Source organism: Ochotona princeps, chromosome 22, assembly GCF_030435755.1.
Source record: "Ochotona princeps isolate mOchPri1 chromosome 22, mOchPri1.hap1, whole genome shotgun sequence".
In the NCBI taxonomy this organism is placed as follows: domain Eukaryota; kingdom Metazoa; phylum Chordata; class Mammalia; order Lagomorpha; family Ochotonidae; genus Ochotona; species Ochotona princeps.
Window position 1 is genome coordinate 35,296,095 of NC_080853.1, and position 17,666 is coordinate 35,313,760.

General features: G+C 50.8%; 2 protein-coding genes across 2 annotated transcripts; both read left to right on the forward strand.

The window, feature by feature from the left end:
* The first annotated feature begins 205 nt into the window (after window positions 1–205).
* On the forward strand, window positions 206–4,395 carry PCNA (proliferating cell nuclear antigen). The gene is made up of 6 exons (XM_058679339.1): window positions 206–681; window positions 1,288–1,385; window positions 1,533–1,600; window positions 2,504–2,698; window positions 3,805–3,928; window positions 4,013–4,395. The coding sequence occupies exons 1-6, from the start codon at window positions 461–463 to the stop codon at window positions 4,090–4,092; spliced, it is 786 nt and encodes a 261-aa protein (XP_058535322.1). The 5' UTR covers window positions 206–460; the 3' UTR covers window positions 4,093–4,395.
* A 1,619-nt stretch (window positions 4,396–6,014) lies between these two features.
* Window positions 6,015–14,757, forward strand: TMEM230 (transmembrane protein 230). Its single transcript, XM_004593341.3, has 4 exons — window positions 6,015–6,093; window positions 8,042–8,160; window positions 9,360–9,482; window positions 13,693–14,757. The coding sequence occupies exons 2-4, from the start codon at window positions 8,062–8,064 to the stop codon at window positions 13,831–13,833; spliced, it is 363 nt and encodes a 120-aa protein (XP_004593398.2). The 5' UTR covers window positions 6,015–6,093; window positions 8,042–8,061; the 3' UTR covers window positions 13,834–14,757.
* The last annotated feature ends 2,909 nt before the right edge of the window (window positions 14,758–17,666 follow it).

A 17,666-nucleotide genomic window follows, 5' to 3' on the forward strand; every position in this document is an offset into this window, starting at 1 on the left:
TCTCGGGCTTGCACGGCTGGACCCTCTGTAAGCGGCTGACCGGGTGGTCAGCGCTTCTCGGACAGGGACCCCGATGCCCGGGCATGCCTCGCGCGCCGCTTCCGGAACTGCACGAAACCGCGGGGAGCCTGGCACTACGTCACCGGGCGCCCTCCCGAGGCGCGCGAGATCGGCCCCGCCCCTGCGCGGCAGCCTCCAATGGCGAGTCGGGCGAGGGCGGGCCCTGCGCAGAGCTGTGACGCGATTGGCCCTAGCGCTCGTGCGTGGGCGGGGCGGCGTGCTGACGCCGCAGCTCGGGGTGCAGGGGAGGAGCGCGCGCTGACGGACGCGGCGGCATTAAACGGCTGCCTGCGCCGCTCACGGGTCGCGGTCCTTGTGGGTCTGAGTCCTCCGTGGAGCCCGCCGCGTACGGCCGTCCGTCCTGAGCTTCGCATCGGCCACGACCTTACGACCCGCCACCATGTTTGAGGCACGCCTGGTGCAGGGCTCCATCTTGAAGAAGGTGCTGGAAGCGCTCAAGGACCTCATCAACGAGGCCTGCTGGGATATCAGCTCGGGTGGCGTGAACCTGCAGAGCATGGACTCGTCCCACGTCTCGCTGGTGCAGCTCACCCTGCGCTCCGAGGGCTTCGACACGTACCGCTGCGACCGCAACCTGGCCATGGGCGTGAACCTGACCAGGTGAGCGCCGGCTCGCCGGCTCCCCGGGACTGGCCCGCCGCCATCCTCCCCACCCCGGCTCGTGGCGGGAGAGCCGCCAGCCGCGCGCTCATTGGCTGCCGCGGGCCCTCGGCGCCTTCCCATTGGCCTGCGGCGTCGTCGGGGGGCGGGACCCCGAAAAGCGCGCGCTGGCAGCCGCGCGGACCGGCGCTTTCCGCGCCAAAGCCACAAAAGCGGGCGGTGGCGGGAAAAGGCCCGTGGCTTAGCTCCTTGCCCTCGAGTGGGCACCTTGGACCGCTCCGTGACGGGCCCTGTCACCCCTCTTGGGTCCAAGGATGTTGCTGGGTGTTCATCACGAAGTCGTACCGGGCCTGTGCAAATCGTGGGTGGGTGGCGGGGACAGTTGCTCGCGAGGCATTCCCTGGCTTTCACCTAAGCCCAGCTTGGGTGTATCCTATCCGGAGGTGAACCCGAACCGGTGGGAGCAGGTTGCATTCCTGAATGATGCCGGACCTGCCGGTCGCAAGCCCCCATCACCTGTTCCCCCCATAGCCTGCTGAGAGGAGGCGCTGGGAATCCAGACAAGGGGCAGGTGGTGGAATAACATGCTGGGCCTGTGTGTTGTAGCATGTCCAAGATTCTGAAATGCGCTGGAAACGAGGACATCATCACCCTGAGGGCTGAGGACAATGCCGACACCTTGGCGCTGGTGTTCGAAGCACCGAGTAAGTCTGAACCTTGTGCTACGCAAGATGAAAATGCCGCGAGTGCGTGAGGAATGTGATCGTGGTGGTCGTGAGGTTCACAGCGTAACTAAAGCATAATGTTCTTGAATAACGGATTTGTTGGTTTTTTTTTTTTTCTTTTGGTAGATCAGGAGAAAGTTTCAGACTATGAAATGAAATTAATGGATTTAGATGTCGAACAGCTGGGAATTCCTGTGAGTAGCATTTTCTGATTGTATACAGTCGGGATAGTTAAGTGAAATGTGTTAATACCACCTAAGGCCTACTTCCTAACATGTTGCAAAGAATGTTGATTCGTTCCCCAAGCGGCCAGAACTGAGCTTTAACCAAAGCCAGGAGCCCGGATCCCCATCGGTGGGTGCAGGGTCCCAAGGATTTGGGCTGTTTTAACTGCTTTCCCAGGCCACAAGCACAGAGCTGGATGGGAAGCAGGACTGCCAGGATTAGAACTGGTGCCCATATGGGATCCCGGCGTGCCTCTAGGCTACCACCCTCGGCCCCCATATCCACAGATATTAGTATTTGGTATTGACATGCTTGTCATTTTACTCTATTGTAGCAGTCTAAAGTTCAGTGTTGGTTAATTTCAGTTTTTAATTGCAGAATGCTTATTTGCACATTCCGTACATTTTTTTTCCTTAGCATGCTTTTCTGAGTAAATCTTACAGCTATGCTAGAACTTGATTAGCTTGGGTGTATTGCCACTAAATGAAAGCAGCTGTGTGGTGCTTCGGCTGCCTCGTGAACTCCGCTGATTTTTGGAAAGTAGGAAAGCCTGTGCCACATTCCCATGCCCAACCCTGATGCTGTCCTGACCCGATTCCAGAGAATGACCAGGAAGAGACCTTATGCATTGTTCTTAAACAGCACACTTGTTTTATATATGCATCTACTTATTTTTTAATTGCTCATTTATTTAAGAGGCAGACCGACAAACTCGGGCAGGAAAGACCTTGAGCCACTGCCTCACTCCCCTAGTAGCTCGTGGGTCCATCTGTCTCCCTTACGCACTTGGGCTGTAAAAGTACACTTTTAAAATTTTGCTTGCAATGAGAATGTCAAGGTTGTGGCAGCTAATCTTTAAGTTTGGTTTATAGGAACAAGAGTACAGCTGTGTAGTGAAAATGCCATCTGGTGAGTTTGCACGCATATGCCGAGACTTGAGCCATATTGGAGATGCTGTTGTAATATCCTGTGCAAAAGATGGGGTGAAATTTTCTGCCAGTGGAGAACTGGGAAATGGAAACATTAAGTTGTCGCAAACAAGTAATGTCGATAAAGAAGAAGAAGCTGTGAGTAGTAAAATTTTAAATTTCTTAGTGTTTTTGAAGAGAATTGTAGCTATAACAGATGAGATTGTTAACTGGTGCAAACTGAAAATTTTGCTACTGTTAATTTTCAAGTGATTTGTGAAGGAGTCTTAAAATCTAGGGGGGACATGTAATGGGAGAATACTGCATGGATTAAAAATTGCACCAAAGTAAGCCTGTTAACTTGTGCCCGGTTGTAAGCACCATCCACTGAATGCAAGTTCTGAGCTTTCACAAGCCCCTGGACTTGGCTTAGGAGTCAGACTGAGGGAGTTTAAGGCTTACTTGCTGGCCTGAACCTCAGGTCAACTGTAATGTAAATAAAAGACAATTAATGACAAACACTCAAAGTGCTTAGCACAGGGTAAATGCTATTTTCTTGTCTTGTGTGTGTATGGTCACTCTCAAGTTTAAAGGAAGGTGAAACTGAATGTTTAAAACATCTTTTGACTTAAATTCCAACCTTTGTCCACTTTCAAAATCAGACATTGAAATTCACTCAGGTTCATTCTTTCAGCCCACTACCTCCATTTGCATTCTGTTGAAGAAACAAAATGGTTGGTCACAGAACTTTCTAGTGCCTGTGTTAACTGTTGGCTGTAAGCTGGTAGCTACAGCTGTCAGGGCTTGTTGCTCCTGTTTGCCCCGCAGCTGGGAGATGAGGACTTCCTAAGTGGCGGTGTGGCTGCTAGGAAGCACAAGGTTGTCTGGACACTGGCAGTGGGGTTCTAGAGCCATTAAACTGACCTGGTTTGCAGAGTTAACTTTGTGATTAAAAAACACTTGGTAGAAATGTTCCACATCATAAAATGATCACCTGAGGTATCTTGCTGGTTCACATTCTAAATGGCTACCATGGCGAGGCCAGGGCCTGACTGAAGTCGGAAACTCAGAACTTCTTCTGCGACTTGTGTGTGTGCAAAGCCCTCGCACTTGGATCATCCTCTGCCTTCCCAGACACCTTAGCGACGAGCTGGATGGGAAGTGCAGTCCCTGTGGGACGCCAGCCTCCTGAGTGGCTGGTCTGCCCACCATGACGCACTGCCTGTCTGTTCAGATCTTGGTGTGAGCCTTGCTCTCTCTTGCAGGTTTCCATTGACATGAATGAGCCAGTGCAGCTAACTTTTGCACTGAGGTACCTGAACTTCTTCACAAAAGCAACTCCACTTTCTCCTACAGTAACGCTCAGCATGTCAGCAGATGTTCCCCTTGGTAAGACTGTGAATTCCAGTCTTGTTTGTTGCTAACGTGTAATACTTACTAGCCATAATTAACTAACTTCCTGTCTGCTTTCAGTTGTAGAATATAAAATTGCTGACATGGGACATCTGAAGTATTACTTGGCCCCCAAGATCGAGGATGAAGAAGGGTCTTAGGCATGAAAAACCCAAGAAGATAAACTGAGCTCTTTGAGAAGTGCTTCTGAGATGCCAGTGTCCTGGAGCCTTTCCTTTCACCAAATGCTTAACTTTCTGAGTACATATGTAGATATTTCCTGTAAATAACCTATTTCCCTTCATTTTCTACAATTTGTTTAAAATCCAAAGTCAAATCTGATCTTGTTAACTTAGAATACCTCTGCCTTAGAAATGCTCGTAATTTTTGTAACAAGGGTCTTAAATCTGAATGCAGTTTAAGATTGCTCAATTTAAATAAAGTTATCTGAATTGCAAGTGTCACACAGCAGTGTCTTCATTTGTACCTGTCCTAGTGATCTCCTGAGTTGGGTTTTGGTTTTAGATTTTTTTACAATTTTATTGGACAGGCAGGTGTACAGACAGGAAGATATTCTGTCCACTGACTCCCCAAGTGACCACAACGGCCGGAACTGCGCCAATCTGAAGCCAGGAGCCTCTTCCAAGGTCTCCCACGTGGGTGCAGGGTCCCAAGGCTTTGGACCATCTTCAACTGCTTTGCTGGGACACAGGCAGGGAGTTGGATGGGAAGCGGGGCTGCCGGGATTAGAACCGGCGCCCATATGGGGTCCCAGTGTGTGCAAGGCAAGAACTTCAGCAACTAGGCAACTGTACCACGCCCTTAATTTCAGATTGCAGATCTTGCATATACCAATATGCTTCCCGTGTGATCGTGAAGCCAGAGCTGGGCCAGGCCAAAGCTAGGAGTCTGAAATTCTGTCAACATCTCCCACTCTGGCTGGGACCCAAGAACTTGCGCCATTTAATAATCTTAAGAGCCTAGTGGCCAAATCCTTTCCCTGCATGCACTGGTTGTTGTCCCAGCAGCTCCACTTACCGCGCAGCCCCCTAATTGTAACCTGGGAAAGCAGGAGGTGGCACAAGGCTTTGGGACTTTGTACTCACATGGGAGACCTGAAAGAAGCTCCTGGCTTTGGATCAGCCTAGCTGCGGCCACTCAAACCAGTGGATGAAGATCTGTCTCCCCTCTAGATCTGACTTTCCAAACTTACTTACTGGAAAGTAAGGCACAGAGGAGAGATAGGAAGACTAGTCCGCCAGAGCTGAGCTGGCCAGGAGCCTCCTCCAGATCTCCCACACCGGCACAGGGTCCCAAGGCTTTGGGCCGTCCTGGACAGTTTTCCCAGGCCGGAAGCAGAGCCACTGGGATTAGAACTTGCGCCTATATGGGATCCTGGTGCGTGCTAGGCAAGGACCTTGGCCTCTAGGCTACGGCACTGGGCCCAAAAGTATCTTAAGGAAAAAAAATTATTAGCAGGGATCTGGCTTACTGTAAGTGGAGTAGATGGGAGTTGGGCTACCCAGATAGGATTCTGGTGTCAGCTGCTGAAGCTGCACGCCACAACTGAGAACAATCCTTGTTGCAGTATCTTGCTGGTGGGCTGGTGAGGTAACTCATACCGGGGTTAGACCTCCCCCCAGTAGTTACTATCTTAGCTGAGCTTGGGCACAAAAGTGACCAGCCCAGGACTCCCCTTCGTCAGGATTCGGCTCCTCGTGCCGTTACAGCCAGCACTTCCAGAAGCGTCTTAAGCCACGCCAGGGTGCAGTCGGGGGTGGCCGCCGCCGTGTCCCAGCAGGCTTCCCGAGGCACTGACGGGCTGACTTCCGCTCCCCGCGGACAGCAACGGGCTCGCTCGGCGTCCGATGGCCACCCGAGGGCCCCCGGCTCCGGGAGCGCGGACGTGGGGTCGCCGCCGGGGCCGGGGACCGGCATGGGGCTGACGCCGACCCCCTAGGGAAGGCGGGCGTCGCAGCGGGTGACGCCACGTCCGGCGCGCCCCTTCCGGCGGGAGGCCGTTGGCTGGGCGCGGCCGCGCCATGCTGGCGGGCGCGGAGCTCCGGTGAGGCGAGCGGCCCGCGCCCGGTCCCCTCCGGGAGCCCTCCGGGAGCCCCCGCCCCGGCTCCGGCGCCGTCGGCTTCTCCTCGGGTCTGTTCCTGGTAAGGTGTGGAGGCCGGCGGGAGGAGCTGCGGCGGGCGGGCATGAACGTTCGTGTCTCCCGCCCCTCACTGCGGGTTTTTTTCGTTATTCTGGTGACGGGTGCCTGAATAGTTGGTGACAGACGTAAATTCAAATCCGATAGGATCGGTTTGCCCTATAAGGAGTTTGAACTCAGTTTCATAAAATTGAACTTAGAAATAACCATGGAATCAGGGTCAAAAAACTAAATACCTTGATGCACGGTGAAATAACCCCGTTAAAATAGTATGTCGACTCGATTTCTGAACCTGCTTGGATTGGATAAAAAACAGACGTGTCGTGAACACATTTGGCTTACAGTGCTACTTACTTTGCATGGCCTATAAGCCATTTAAGACAGCTTGTGGATTGACGGATTAAGTCTGTGTGAGACATTTAAAACAGTGCCTGGACCTTACCGAGGCTGGGTGTTACCGTTACTGATGATGGTGCTAATTCACAAAACACCTGAGAAAGGTCAGTGTGTAGTATGGAAGGCCCTTGCTGAAATAAATTTTCTCTATTTAAATTATGCTTGCTCTTTAAAAATTCAACTACTGGGCCCAGTACAGCAGCCTAGTGGCTGTAGTCCTCCGCTTGCATGCGCTGTGATCCCAAATGGGCACCAGTTCATACTCTGGCTGTTCCAGCTTCCCATCCAGCTGGGCCTGGGAAAGCAATTCAGGACAGCCCAATGCCTTGGGACCCTGCAGCCGTGTGGGAGACCCAGAAGAGGCTCCTGGTTTCGGATTGGCAGAGCTCCAGCTGTTGCAGCTACTTGAGTATTAAACCATTAGATGAAACATGCTTTCTGTACATCTTTCCAATTAAAAAAAAAAAGAAAAACCTGAGAATTTAAAAAGTTCAAGTACCTTTGATGTCAATATGGTGGTTTCCTTTTTAATTAATTTATTTATTTTACTTTAGAGAGTTACAGAGAGAGCGAGGGAGAGACTGAGAGAGAAATATCTCCCATCTACTGGTTCACGCCCCACGTGGCTCAAAGGTTAGAGCTGAGCTAATCTAATCTGAAACCAGGAGCTTCTTCCAGGTCTCCCACGTGGGTGCAGGGTCCCAAGGCTTTGAGCTGTCCTCGACTGCTTTCCCAGGCCACAAGCAGGGAGCTGGATGGGAAGTGGAGCCACCGGGACATGAACCAATGTCCGTATGGGATGCCAGTGCTTGAAAGGGGAGTATTAGCCAATTGAACCACCGCACTGGCCCCAAATAGGTTTTTGTACGTTGTTCGTGTGAGTTTGTCACCGTAAGCAGGTAAAGGATACAGGTTACCAGTTTATCAAAGTTAAAATCGGTCGTTTAGAGTCTCTTAGACTGGTAGTGACCCAGTAGCCATGGTATCATACTCTGCTTTGAATATTTTCAACAGTAAAATGTATTTTTTTTAAAATACTTATTTTTGGTAACTAAAAACGTAATTTGGGCGATGATATCATTTGGCAGCATCCGGGTGGGGCAGTGGCAGTGCTGGGGTAGTGCGTGAGCCGTTAGCCTGTCCAGATTACAACACGAAGCCCTGCCTGTCCTCCGCATGGAAGGAAGGGAACCCTTCCAGAAGTGGGCAGCACGCCAACCAGGGGTGAATTTGATCCCACCTTCTGCCTCCCCGGCACCGAGACAGTTGCCCGGCTCTGTTCTCTAAGGAAGCTGGGACAGGCAAAGCTGCAACAGGGTGGTTCAAAGTGTGGACATGACATCCACCTGGGTTCAAGCCTCTTCACCTGCTCTGTGATGTCAGAGAGGGTTGGTGGCAAGGTAGACATGGCCTTTTGGTGAACTGGACTGGAAGTCCTCTCTGAAATGGCGTCTCACCGTGTCAGAGGGGAAGAACAGTAAAGCCTGACTTGAACCCACTGGCTGAGGCGCAGAGCATTGCGGAAGGTAGCAGGTGTTCTCCGGCTTGGTTTTCAGGCCGTCGCCACGGCCGCGTGATGATGCCCTCTCGCACTAACCTGGCTGCTGGAATCCCCAGCAGTAAGGTGAAGTACTCGCGACTCTCCAGCACAGACGATGGCTACATCGACCTCCAGGTGAGGGCAGGAGGGGTCGCAGCCCTTCCGTGGGGGGTGGTTAGCCAACCCCTGTCCATTCAGCTCTGCGTCCCTCAGCCACGGCTCACAGTAAGGCACTCTAAGACCAATTCCATTGCTGTCCATCTCTATTGTCCGTCTTCAGACATAACACCAGGACTCTAGTGGGCAGATTTTTATCTAGCTTACCCGAAAGCTAATACTAGTAATAAGCTTATGTTCTTTTGAAATAAAATTCTTTTTTACGGATTGTGTTGATTTGCACTTTAGTCAAAGTCAGTTCATCTTTTTAAGGGAGAAGGTAACTGCTGAAGGCAGCAGCTGGTGGGGACCTTCCTGCTTCCCCGATGTCATGCGATGCAATTTATTAAAGGTATTCTTTGTGACAAAAAGTAAAATAGTGGCTACTTCTAAGTTTACATCCTTCTGAGACCATTGTTTATAAAATAGCAAATAGCACCTCCTTTTGCCCACTTCTCCATAGGGTGGAATATTCTAGGTGGGGCTGTGTGATTGAGAAGGTCCCAGGAGCCATGTCCCTTTCAGCAGAGATGAACCTGCGCTGGCATGAGAGGAAGAAATAGATGTGGGAAGCCGGCAGCCAGTTGGGCCAGGTGTCAGCCAGACCTCGGGAAATTTGTCTTGAGTTTTAACCCTCAATTAAATTTACCCCGAAGGCAGCTTCCTCGCTCCATGAAAAAAGCAGAATGCCTCTGTCTGAAGTCTGTGCGCTGAGTCGATTTTGAGCTCCAGGAACCCTAGTCTTTCCTTCTTTGTAGCACGGTAGTCATTCCTTAATGCCCATTTATTGGTACTGCCATCCATGTGCCAAGCACCTGGTAGTTACGTTTGGTGGACCACTGAGCATATCAGATAGTTTGTAGTTCCTTGGGGTGCAGTGGGTGGAGACGGGCCGAGGGTGGAGCCGGCAGGGATGGGTGGCCACGAGTACCCCCCCAGGGGCTGTAGCGCCACAGCCGCAGGTGGCTTTCCTGGTATGACTCTCCGCTCCCTCCAGAGCTGCCCTGGGTGGCGGGAGGTCCTTCAGGATGGAAGGAATGCCTCTTTGCTCCTGGCATCCTCTCTGTTTCCAAGCGTGTTAGCCTCGCGCCCTCACATTGTTTTCAGGGATCTTGTTGTCTCGGCCTTTTAGCTAAGAGTAAGTGTCAGGTCAAGGGTCTTGTGTCTGTTTCCTTCAGTTTAAGAAAAGCCCTCCGAAGATCCCGTACAAGGCCATCGCACTTGCCACCGTGCTGTTCCTGATTGGTGCCTTTCTCATCATCATCGGCTCGCTCCTGCTGGCGGGCTACATCAGCAAGGGGGTACGTTGGGGTCTGCTGGGTGGGAGGGTGGGCCTTCGGCCTTTGGTCCACCCACGGCAGCCGGAGCTGGGCTGCTTCTGGATTTGCAGGACAAAGAAAAGGGTTTCCTTCATAGCGTGTTCTCTGATTACAACACACATTTCTCTTTCTCTGGGCCCCAGGTTTCTCCCATGGTCCCTGCGTGGTGGGAGGCAGCAGTAGGCAGAGGTGGGCTTGCTAGCATCCATGCCTCCTGCAGCAGTGGTTTCCTCTAGCCTGCCTGGGTGCTTCCTGCTCCCGGTGCGGAGAGCCCCTCCCTGCAGCAGCCCTGCGCTCCTCCTGTTGGCTGGGCGTTGATGGCTACTCATCACTGTGGGATTGTCATTGTTGCTAGGTACCTTCCATCACAGTAAATAGATATTTTATAGGAATAAGAGAAAATCCTCTTTTTCTTCTTAAAGATTTATATATTTTTGGGCCTTATACAATGGCTCAGTTGGCTAATCATCTGTCTGAAAGTACTGGCATTCCTTATGGGCACCAGTTCATGTCCTGCCTGCTCTACTTCTCATCCAGCTCCCTGCTTGTGGCCTGGGAAAGTGACAGAGAATGGCCCAAAGCCTTGGGAACCTGTACCCATGTGGGAGACCCTGAAGAAGCTCCTGGCTCCTGGCTTCAGATCGAGTGGCTCAGCTCTGGCTGTCACAGTCGCTTAGAGAGTAAGCCAGCAGATAGAAGATGTTTCTGTCTCCTTCTGTCTGTGAAGTCTGCCTTTCTAGTACAAAATTAAGCAAGTAAACAAAAGATTTATTTATTTTTACTTGATTCAGAGTTACAAAGAAAGAGAAGGAGAGACAGAAATCTCCCACCCACTTTTTTTACTCCCCAGCCCAGAGCTGGGCTGGTCCAAAGCCAGGACGCAGGAACTTCTTCCTGTTCTCCCACATGGATACAAGGGCGCCAGGCCTTCATCAAGCCTCCACTGCTTTCCCAGGTCATTAGCAGGGAGCTGAATCAGAAGTGAAGCAGTGGGAACTCAAATTAGCACCCATATGTGAAGCATATGCAGAGGATTAGCTTGCTATGCCACCCCACGAGTCCCCAAAAACTTTCATGTTGACACTTCCAATGCAAATTAGAGATTATAAGTTTTTGCTTTTTTTCAGGTATATATTTATTTGAAAGAGCATCAGGGAGAGCTTCTCCTGCCACTAATGAATTCCTCAGATGGCCACAGCAGTTGGGGCTGGACCAGGCTGAAGGCAGGAGTCAGGCACTCCATCTGGTCTTCCACATGGGTGGCAGGGGCCAAGCACCCAGGCGATCGTCTGCTCCCTTGCTGGGAAAGCAGGCAGTTAGATCCGAAGAAGCAGAGTAGCCAAAACTTGAACCAACACTCCAGTATAGGACACCAGCACTGTAAGAAGCAGTGTGCTGCACCCTGCCGCAATACTAGCTCCTAAAAGTTTTATTTATTCATCATTCGGGAGACGGAAACAGCCTGTGTGCACGAGTTCACCGCCCCAAATGCCCATGATGGCTGGAGCTGGGCCAGGAGCAAGGGGTTCAGGGTCTTGGCAGTGGGGCATCCCTGTCAGGAAGCCAGAGTCTGGAGCAGGTGGCCAGTCTAGAATTCTGATAGAGGTCATTCCCCTGATCTTCTATTTTCCATTTTGTTACATGTGTATGTCAGCTCCCATGCTATCCATGAACTCCTTGTCTTATTCCACGTTATACACAAGTGATAGCTTTGAAACAGTAACACAGGGCCAGTGCTGTGGCCTAGTAGGTAAAGCCATGGCCTGTGGGCCTGTGGCACTGGTATCCCATGTGGGCGCTAGTTCAGGTTTCCACTGCTCCAGTTCTGATCCAGTTCCCTGCGTGTGCACATGGGAAAGCCATGGAGGGTGGCCCACATGCTTGGCCCTGAGCCCACACGGGAGACTCAGCAAGCTCTGGGCTCCTGGCTGTTTCTGCTGCTTTTTTTCTTTTTTAAGATTTATTTTTATTGGAAAGGAAGATCAGATTTACAGAGAGAAGGAGAGACAGGGAAAGGTCTTTCATTTGCTGGTTCACTCCCTAAGTGGCCACAATGGCTGGAACTGAGCCAATTTGAAGCCAGCTTCTTCTGGGTCTCCCACATGAATGCAGGTTCCCAAGGCTTTAGGCCATCCTCTGCTGCTTTTCCAGACCGTATGGGCACCAGGTTCATATCCTGGCAGCTCCACTTCCCATCCAACTCCCTGCTTGTGGCCTGGGAAAGCAGTCGAGGACGGCCCAAAGCCTTGGGACCCTGCACCCGCGTGGGAGACCTGGAAGAGGTTCCTGGCTCCTGGCTTCAGTTCGGCGCAGCACCAGCCATTGCAGTCACTTGGGGAGTGAATCAATGGACGGAAGAGCTTCCACTCTGTCTCTCCTCCTCTTTGTATATCTGACTTTCCAATAAAAATAGAATGAGTCTTTAAGAAAGAAAAAGCAGAGTATGTAAAATACCCAAAGTAATACCCGGTGTGTCAGTTGAGAGTTTCAGACTTGGCCTTTTTGGTGTTCGTGTTGTCTGTGGTTCAGAGGACTCTGTCCACATTCCGTCCCTGTTTTAAGCTCACATGTTTGAGCATTTTGTACCACCTGGAGCCGCTTGCTTTACATGTCTTACTTCATTTGGTTTTTACAATAACCGTGTGAGGTAAATACTTCTTTTCCTGTTTGTGGTTGAAGCCACCAAAACTATACAGGTTAGGTAATGTGTCAGTCTACCTTGTTTAAATATTATTCCTGAGAGAAAATGGCATATCTGGTGTCACTGTTACCTGCAAAGCCAGCGTATGGGCGCCAGTGCAAGTCCTGGTTGCTCGCCTTGTGATCTAGCTCCCTGCTAATGGTGGAGGATGGTGCAGGCGCTGGGGCCCCTGCCACCCACGTGGGAGAACCGGCTGAAGCCCAGGAGGGCGTGGCACTAAGGCTTCTGTCTCTGACTCTCCCTCCTGTGTAACTCAGAAATCAATCTTTAGTAAAAGAAACAGTGGGGGAAATCAGGAAGAAAAGGAAGAGTAAATTTAACTGTATAAACCGCAGCTTAGGAAACCAGGCAGACAGGTGAGCTTCTAAAGGGACATGCATTCTTTGACCTCGTCTCTTGGCTTTGTCGCTCCTTCTGCGCAGCTGCAGAGGCAGGAACCAGCACAGTCCCTGCCTGCGCTTGTTTTTTTTAAAGATCTATTTTATTTTTATTACAAAGTCAGATATACAGAGAAGAGGAGAGATAGAGGAAGTGGAGCTGCCGGGATTAGAACTGGTGACCATATGGGATCCCGGCGTGTTCAAGGCGAGGACCTTAGCCACTAGGCCACGCCGCCGGGCCCCCTGCCTGCACTTGTAAAAATTGTCCACCCCCCTGCCCGAGTCGGAGCTCTTCGGGGCCGAGCTCAGGCCTGACCCTGTGTGTTGCACCTGTGAAATGTGCCTATGGGAATCCACTTCAAGAATCTGAAAGGCAGGAAAAACCACCTAGGTTTATGGTGGTGCATGTTCTGAATTATCACACTTTGCCCCATCAACATTTATAGTTATAGGTCTATAAAAATAGTTGCTGGGAAAAAAGCTTAGTGCAACCTAATGGAAATTATCAAAAATGAAAAAGAGGGTCCAGCACGATAGCCTAGTGGCTAAATCCTTGCCCTTGCATCCACCAGGATTTTATGTGGGCACCAGTTCATGTCCTGGCTGCCCCACTTCCCATCCAGCTTCCTGCTTGTGGCCTGGGGAAGCCATAAAGGATGGCCCAAAGCCTTGGGACCCTGAACTCATTTGGGAGACCGGTGTCTCTTTTTCTCTGTATATCTGCCTTTCCAGTTAAAAATAAATACACTTTTTAAAAAATTCCATTAAAAAAATAAAGGTGAGTGAGAAATAGTTAGCTGAAGTTGTAGTATGTCCATTTTCTTGGAATATTGCATACTGTGGCACCTTATCACACATGAAGACCTTGCCCTAGAGATTGGACGTGGAATATGCCATGATCACAAGTAAGACTTTTAAAAAAGGAGCAAGAAGAAATAAGCCAATATGTGTCTTTGGATGACAGTGGAGAATTTGTCTCTGGATTTGTAACACTGTGCTGTGTTTCTGCAATTTATATTCAGGAGTGAAAGACCCTTTTCCTCTGCTGGTGTACTACTGGATGAAAGTGCTTGGGAATGATTCTTTGTGCTTTGCTTCCTTCTGCCACCAGGGGGCAGACCGAGCCGTTCCCGTGCTGATCATCGGCATCCTGGTGTTCCTGCCAGGATTTTACCACCTGCGCATCGCCTACTATGCATCCAAAGGCTACCGTGGCTACTCCTACGATGACATTCCAGACTTTGATGATTAGCACCCACCTGAGCCCCGAGGGGAGTCACCAATGGCACTGCACGCAGCTCTGAGATGCTGAGCTGAAACAGTGGCGGACAGAGAAGGCCTTCTGCAGCTCGTAGATGCTTAACAACCAGTGGCTGGGTTCCAGGAGGCTGTTCCAGAAATGCCAGCGGGGCTCACAAGTAGCTAATTAGGACGTGCTCTCTTTTATTTAATCTCCTGGCCCTGGCAGAAGCTCTCACAAGTTTTTGCACGTGGATACATGTCATGGAAGAAGAGGGGTGTTAACTGGCAGTGAGGAGGCCGTTACAGGGTGCAGAAGGTCGTCACCCGCTCTTTTCTGAGTTTTCTTTGCAGTAGTCTTCGTTGCCAGTTTGTCCTTGTGGCAAATGGAAGAATGAAGTAGGTCTGATTTCTCATTACTACGTAATTTATTTTGAAAAGATCCGAAGATCTGATCCCCTGCACATATTTCTTCTTTCTGTGTGGGTCCATTTGTAATATCTTCTGCTTGCTTTCTTAGAAACAGCAGCTAGCAGTGTTTTAGACCACCATAAGCTTTAGAATGTAAGCATTTTATCTGTATCTGTTCACCCTTTTTGATCGGCTCTGGTTCGGTTCCCCAGTGTAGAGTTTGGGTCATTATGTCCTTTATACATCAAAGTGTTTGCTTTTCTTGCCTTTGTGGAGTGGGCTTTTGGCTGTTGCCTTAGGAGAACGGGCATCAGTGGTTTCGGTTTGGGGCTGCTACCTCTTGCTAACCCTTACGATGTCATTCTATGAACACTGGCCAGGCTCGGCCAACTTGAACAGCGGCTGGATTTCCTTGGGTTGATTCTGTTTCTTAGCTTTCAAAATGTGACTTCAACACAGCAAATTAAAATGTAAGAATCTCAATACTAGACTTTTTGAGTGAATTTTAAATATATTCCAAAAAACATTTTCATGGTTTGAAGGTATCTGTGATCACACTACCAGGGCTACTTTTATTGTCAGGTAACTGACATTGCGGGTCGGACTCTGCTTTCCAGTCATGCTGTGAGGTCGTGCTCTGGGGCAGCCAGAAGCTTGGGCAGGCCATTCCTTGAGGTTCAGAAGGCTGTTTGGGGGAACATGGGTTGAGTTTGGGAGATGGTAGCATTGTGTGTACTCAGGAGGCACCATTGTGCATGTGCATCTGGAGGCTGGCAGGGGTCTAGGCTGGAGATGGCAAGGTTGGGAGATAGCCTGTGCCATGGCATAGTAGGCCAAGCCTCTTTGTGGCGCCAGCACCCCGGATGCATGCCAGTTCATATCCTAGCTGCTCAGCTTCCCATCCAGCTCCCTGCTTGTGGCCTGGGAAAGCAGTAGAGGATGGTCCAAAGCTTTGGGACCCTGCACCCGCGTGGGAGACCCAGAGGAAGCTCCTGACCCCTGGCTTCGGATCAGCTCAGCTCCAGCCATTGCAGCCATTTGAGGAGTGAACCAGCAGATGAAAGATCTTTCTGTCTCCTCTCTGTAATTCTGCTATTCTTATAAAGGTAAAATATTTTTTAAAAAGAAGAAGGAAGACAAACCTTGCAGCCACTGTTGACAGGATTTGAAGAGCCCCACAGGATGAGGTATGTGAAGAAGAAAAGGCTTCTCAGGAAGTGGCTCCGGGGCCTGGGGCGTCCTCTCAAGTGAGGTGCTTGTGGTCAGAGGGGGTGCTGGGCCATCTGGAGGAGAGGTGACGCGGAAAGCTTTGCCGACAGTATGTGCAAGCAAAACTCACGACCACCAGGCTTTGGCCAAACCCAATTTTTTTTTTTTTTTTTTAAGATTTATTATTGGGCCAGGCGCAGTAGCCTAGCAGCTGAAGTCCTCGCCTTGTACGCGCCCGGGATTCCATATGGGCACTGGTTTATGTCCTGACACCCCGCTTCCCGTCCAGCTCCCTGTTTGGGACCTGGGAAAGCAGACGAGGACGGCCCAAAGCTTGGGACCCTGCACCCACGTGGGAGACCTGGAAGAGGCTCCTGGCTTCGGATCAGCTCAGCTCCGGCCATTGTGGTCACTTGGGGAGTGAATCATCAGACGGAAGATCCTCCTCTCTGTCTCTCCCTCTCTGAATATTTGACTTTCCAACAAAAATGAGTTAATCTTTAAAAAAAAAAAGATTTATTATTTATTTGAAAAAATTACAAAGATTTTCTATCTGCTGTTTAACCCCCTCCACCCCAAGTGGCTGCACAGCAGGCGCTGGCCCAGGCCAAAGCCAGCAGCCTGGAGCTGCATCCGGGTATTCCACATGGGAGGTGCGGAGTCCAGCACTTCGGCCATCTTTCCCTGCTCTCCCAGGCACATCAGCCGGGAGCTGGATCGAAGTTGGAGCTGCCAGGACTTGAACCAGGGTTCACATGAGATGAGCCCTGCACCACAACACTGCCCCCCACCAAGACATTGATGCTGCTGGTAGGGAAAAAAAATCAAAAGGGAACAGAACATGGCAGGCATTTTGCATAGCCGTTAAGATTGCTGTGTCATTTTGGGACCTCGGGGTTCAGGTCCCAGCTACATTCCCTTTGCAGCTGCTTGCTGAGTGTGCACTGGGCAATAGTAGATGCTCACTCAAGTGCTTGAATTTCTGCCTCCCATATAGGAGACCCAGAACGAGCCATATGCTCCTGGCTTCAGCCTTGCTCAGCTGGGACAGTCATTTGGAAAGTAAACCAGTGGCTGGAAGGGTGTGTGTGTATGTGTGTGTGTCATCTGGAAAGTGAACCAGTGGCTGGAAGGGTGTGTGTGTGTGTGTGTGAGAGAGACTGTCATTTGGGGAGTGAACCAGCCAGCGGCTGGAGGAGGGGTGTGTTTGTGTGTATCTGTGAGAGAGAGACACACACACACACGGTCATTTGGGGATTGAACCAGCGACTTGAAGGGGGGGGTGTGTGTGTGTGTGTGTGTGAGAGAGAGAGAGAGAGATTTGGGTAGTGAACCAGGGACTGGACTGGGCTGGGCTGGAAGGTGTGTGTGCTTGTGTGTATGTGTGAGAGAGACGCACACATGGTCATCTGGGGAGTGAACCAGTGGCTGGAAGGTGTGTGTGCTTGTGTGCCTTTCTCTGCCCCCCCCACTCCCTTTCTGTAACTTTCACATAAAAATACAGCCTTTTTTTTTTTCTTAGCCAGTAATAGAACTAGGCCCTCTGATACATATGCAGGCATGCCAGGCAGCAGCATAGCCTGCCGCGCTGACCTTCCCAGACAGGATCCGCAATGTCCGGAGTGCAGTTTTCCATCCTGGGCATGCAGCGGCATGTCCTAGGAACAGAGACCCTGCTCCTTCCTGCTTGGCACTGAGCCCTTCACTCTCCCCAGGGAACTGCCTTAGTGGCTGCTGACGGTCCACGCTCATCCTCTCACTCTGGCACTGTTACGGAAGTGCTGTTCCTTAAGCCAGGATCAGGTGCCTTGGGCCGCCTGGCATTCACTGTAATTATAAGCCTTGGGGCTTTATGGCAAAGATCAGGCCCTCCAAGAGAATGGTGAGTGGGCCTTGAGCCCTCTGCCAAATGCTGCGCCAGCCAGTTTTATTATGTGTTCTGTTTTAGTCCTTAGGAAAATTCTGAGGTCAGAAGCTTACTAATAGGTGGTGCTCAGATGTACCGAGTGCAGATTCCCCAGACTTGACGGGAAGGCCATCTGCCGTGAGCAGCTGGACAGATGAAGAAGTGGAGTGTGGGGAGGCCGGGCGGGAGGCACAGTGGAGGCCAAGGTCATTGGCAGATAAATGTCCACTTTCCCTAAGAGCAGATGACTGCTCTGCCCTTGCCTTTTGTTTTATTTGAAAGGAACAGCTCTTCTGTCGCTGGGTCGCTTCCCAAGTGGC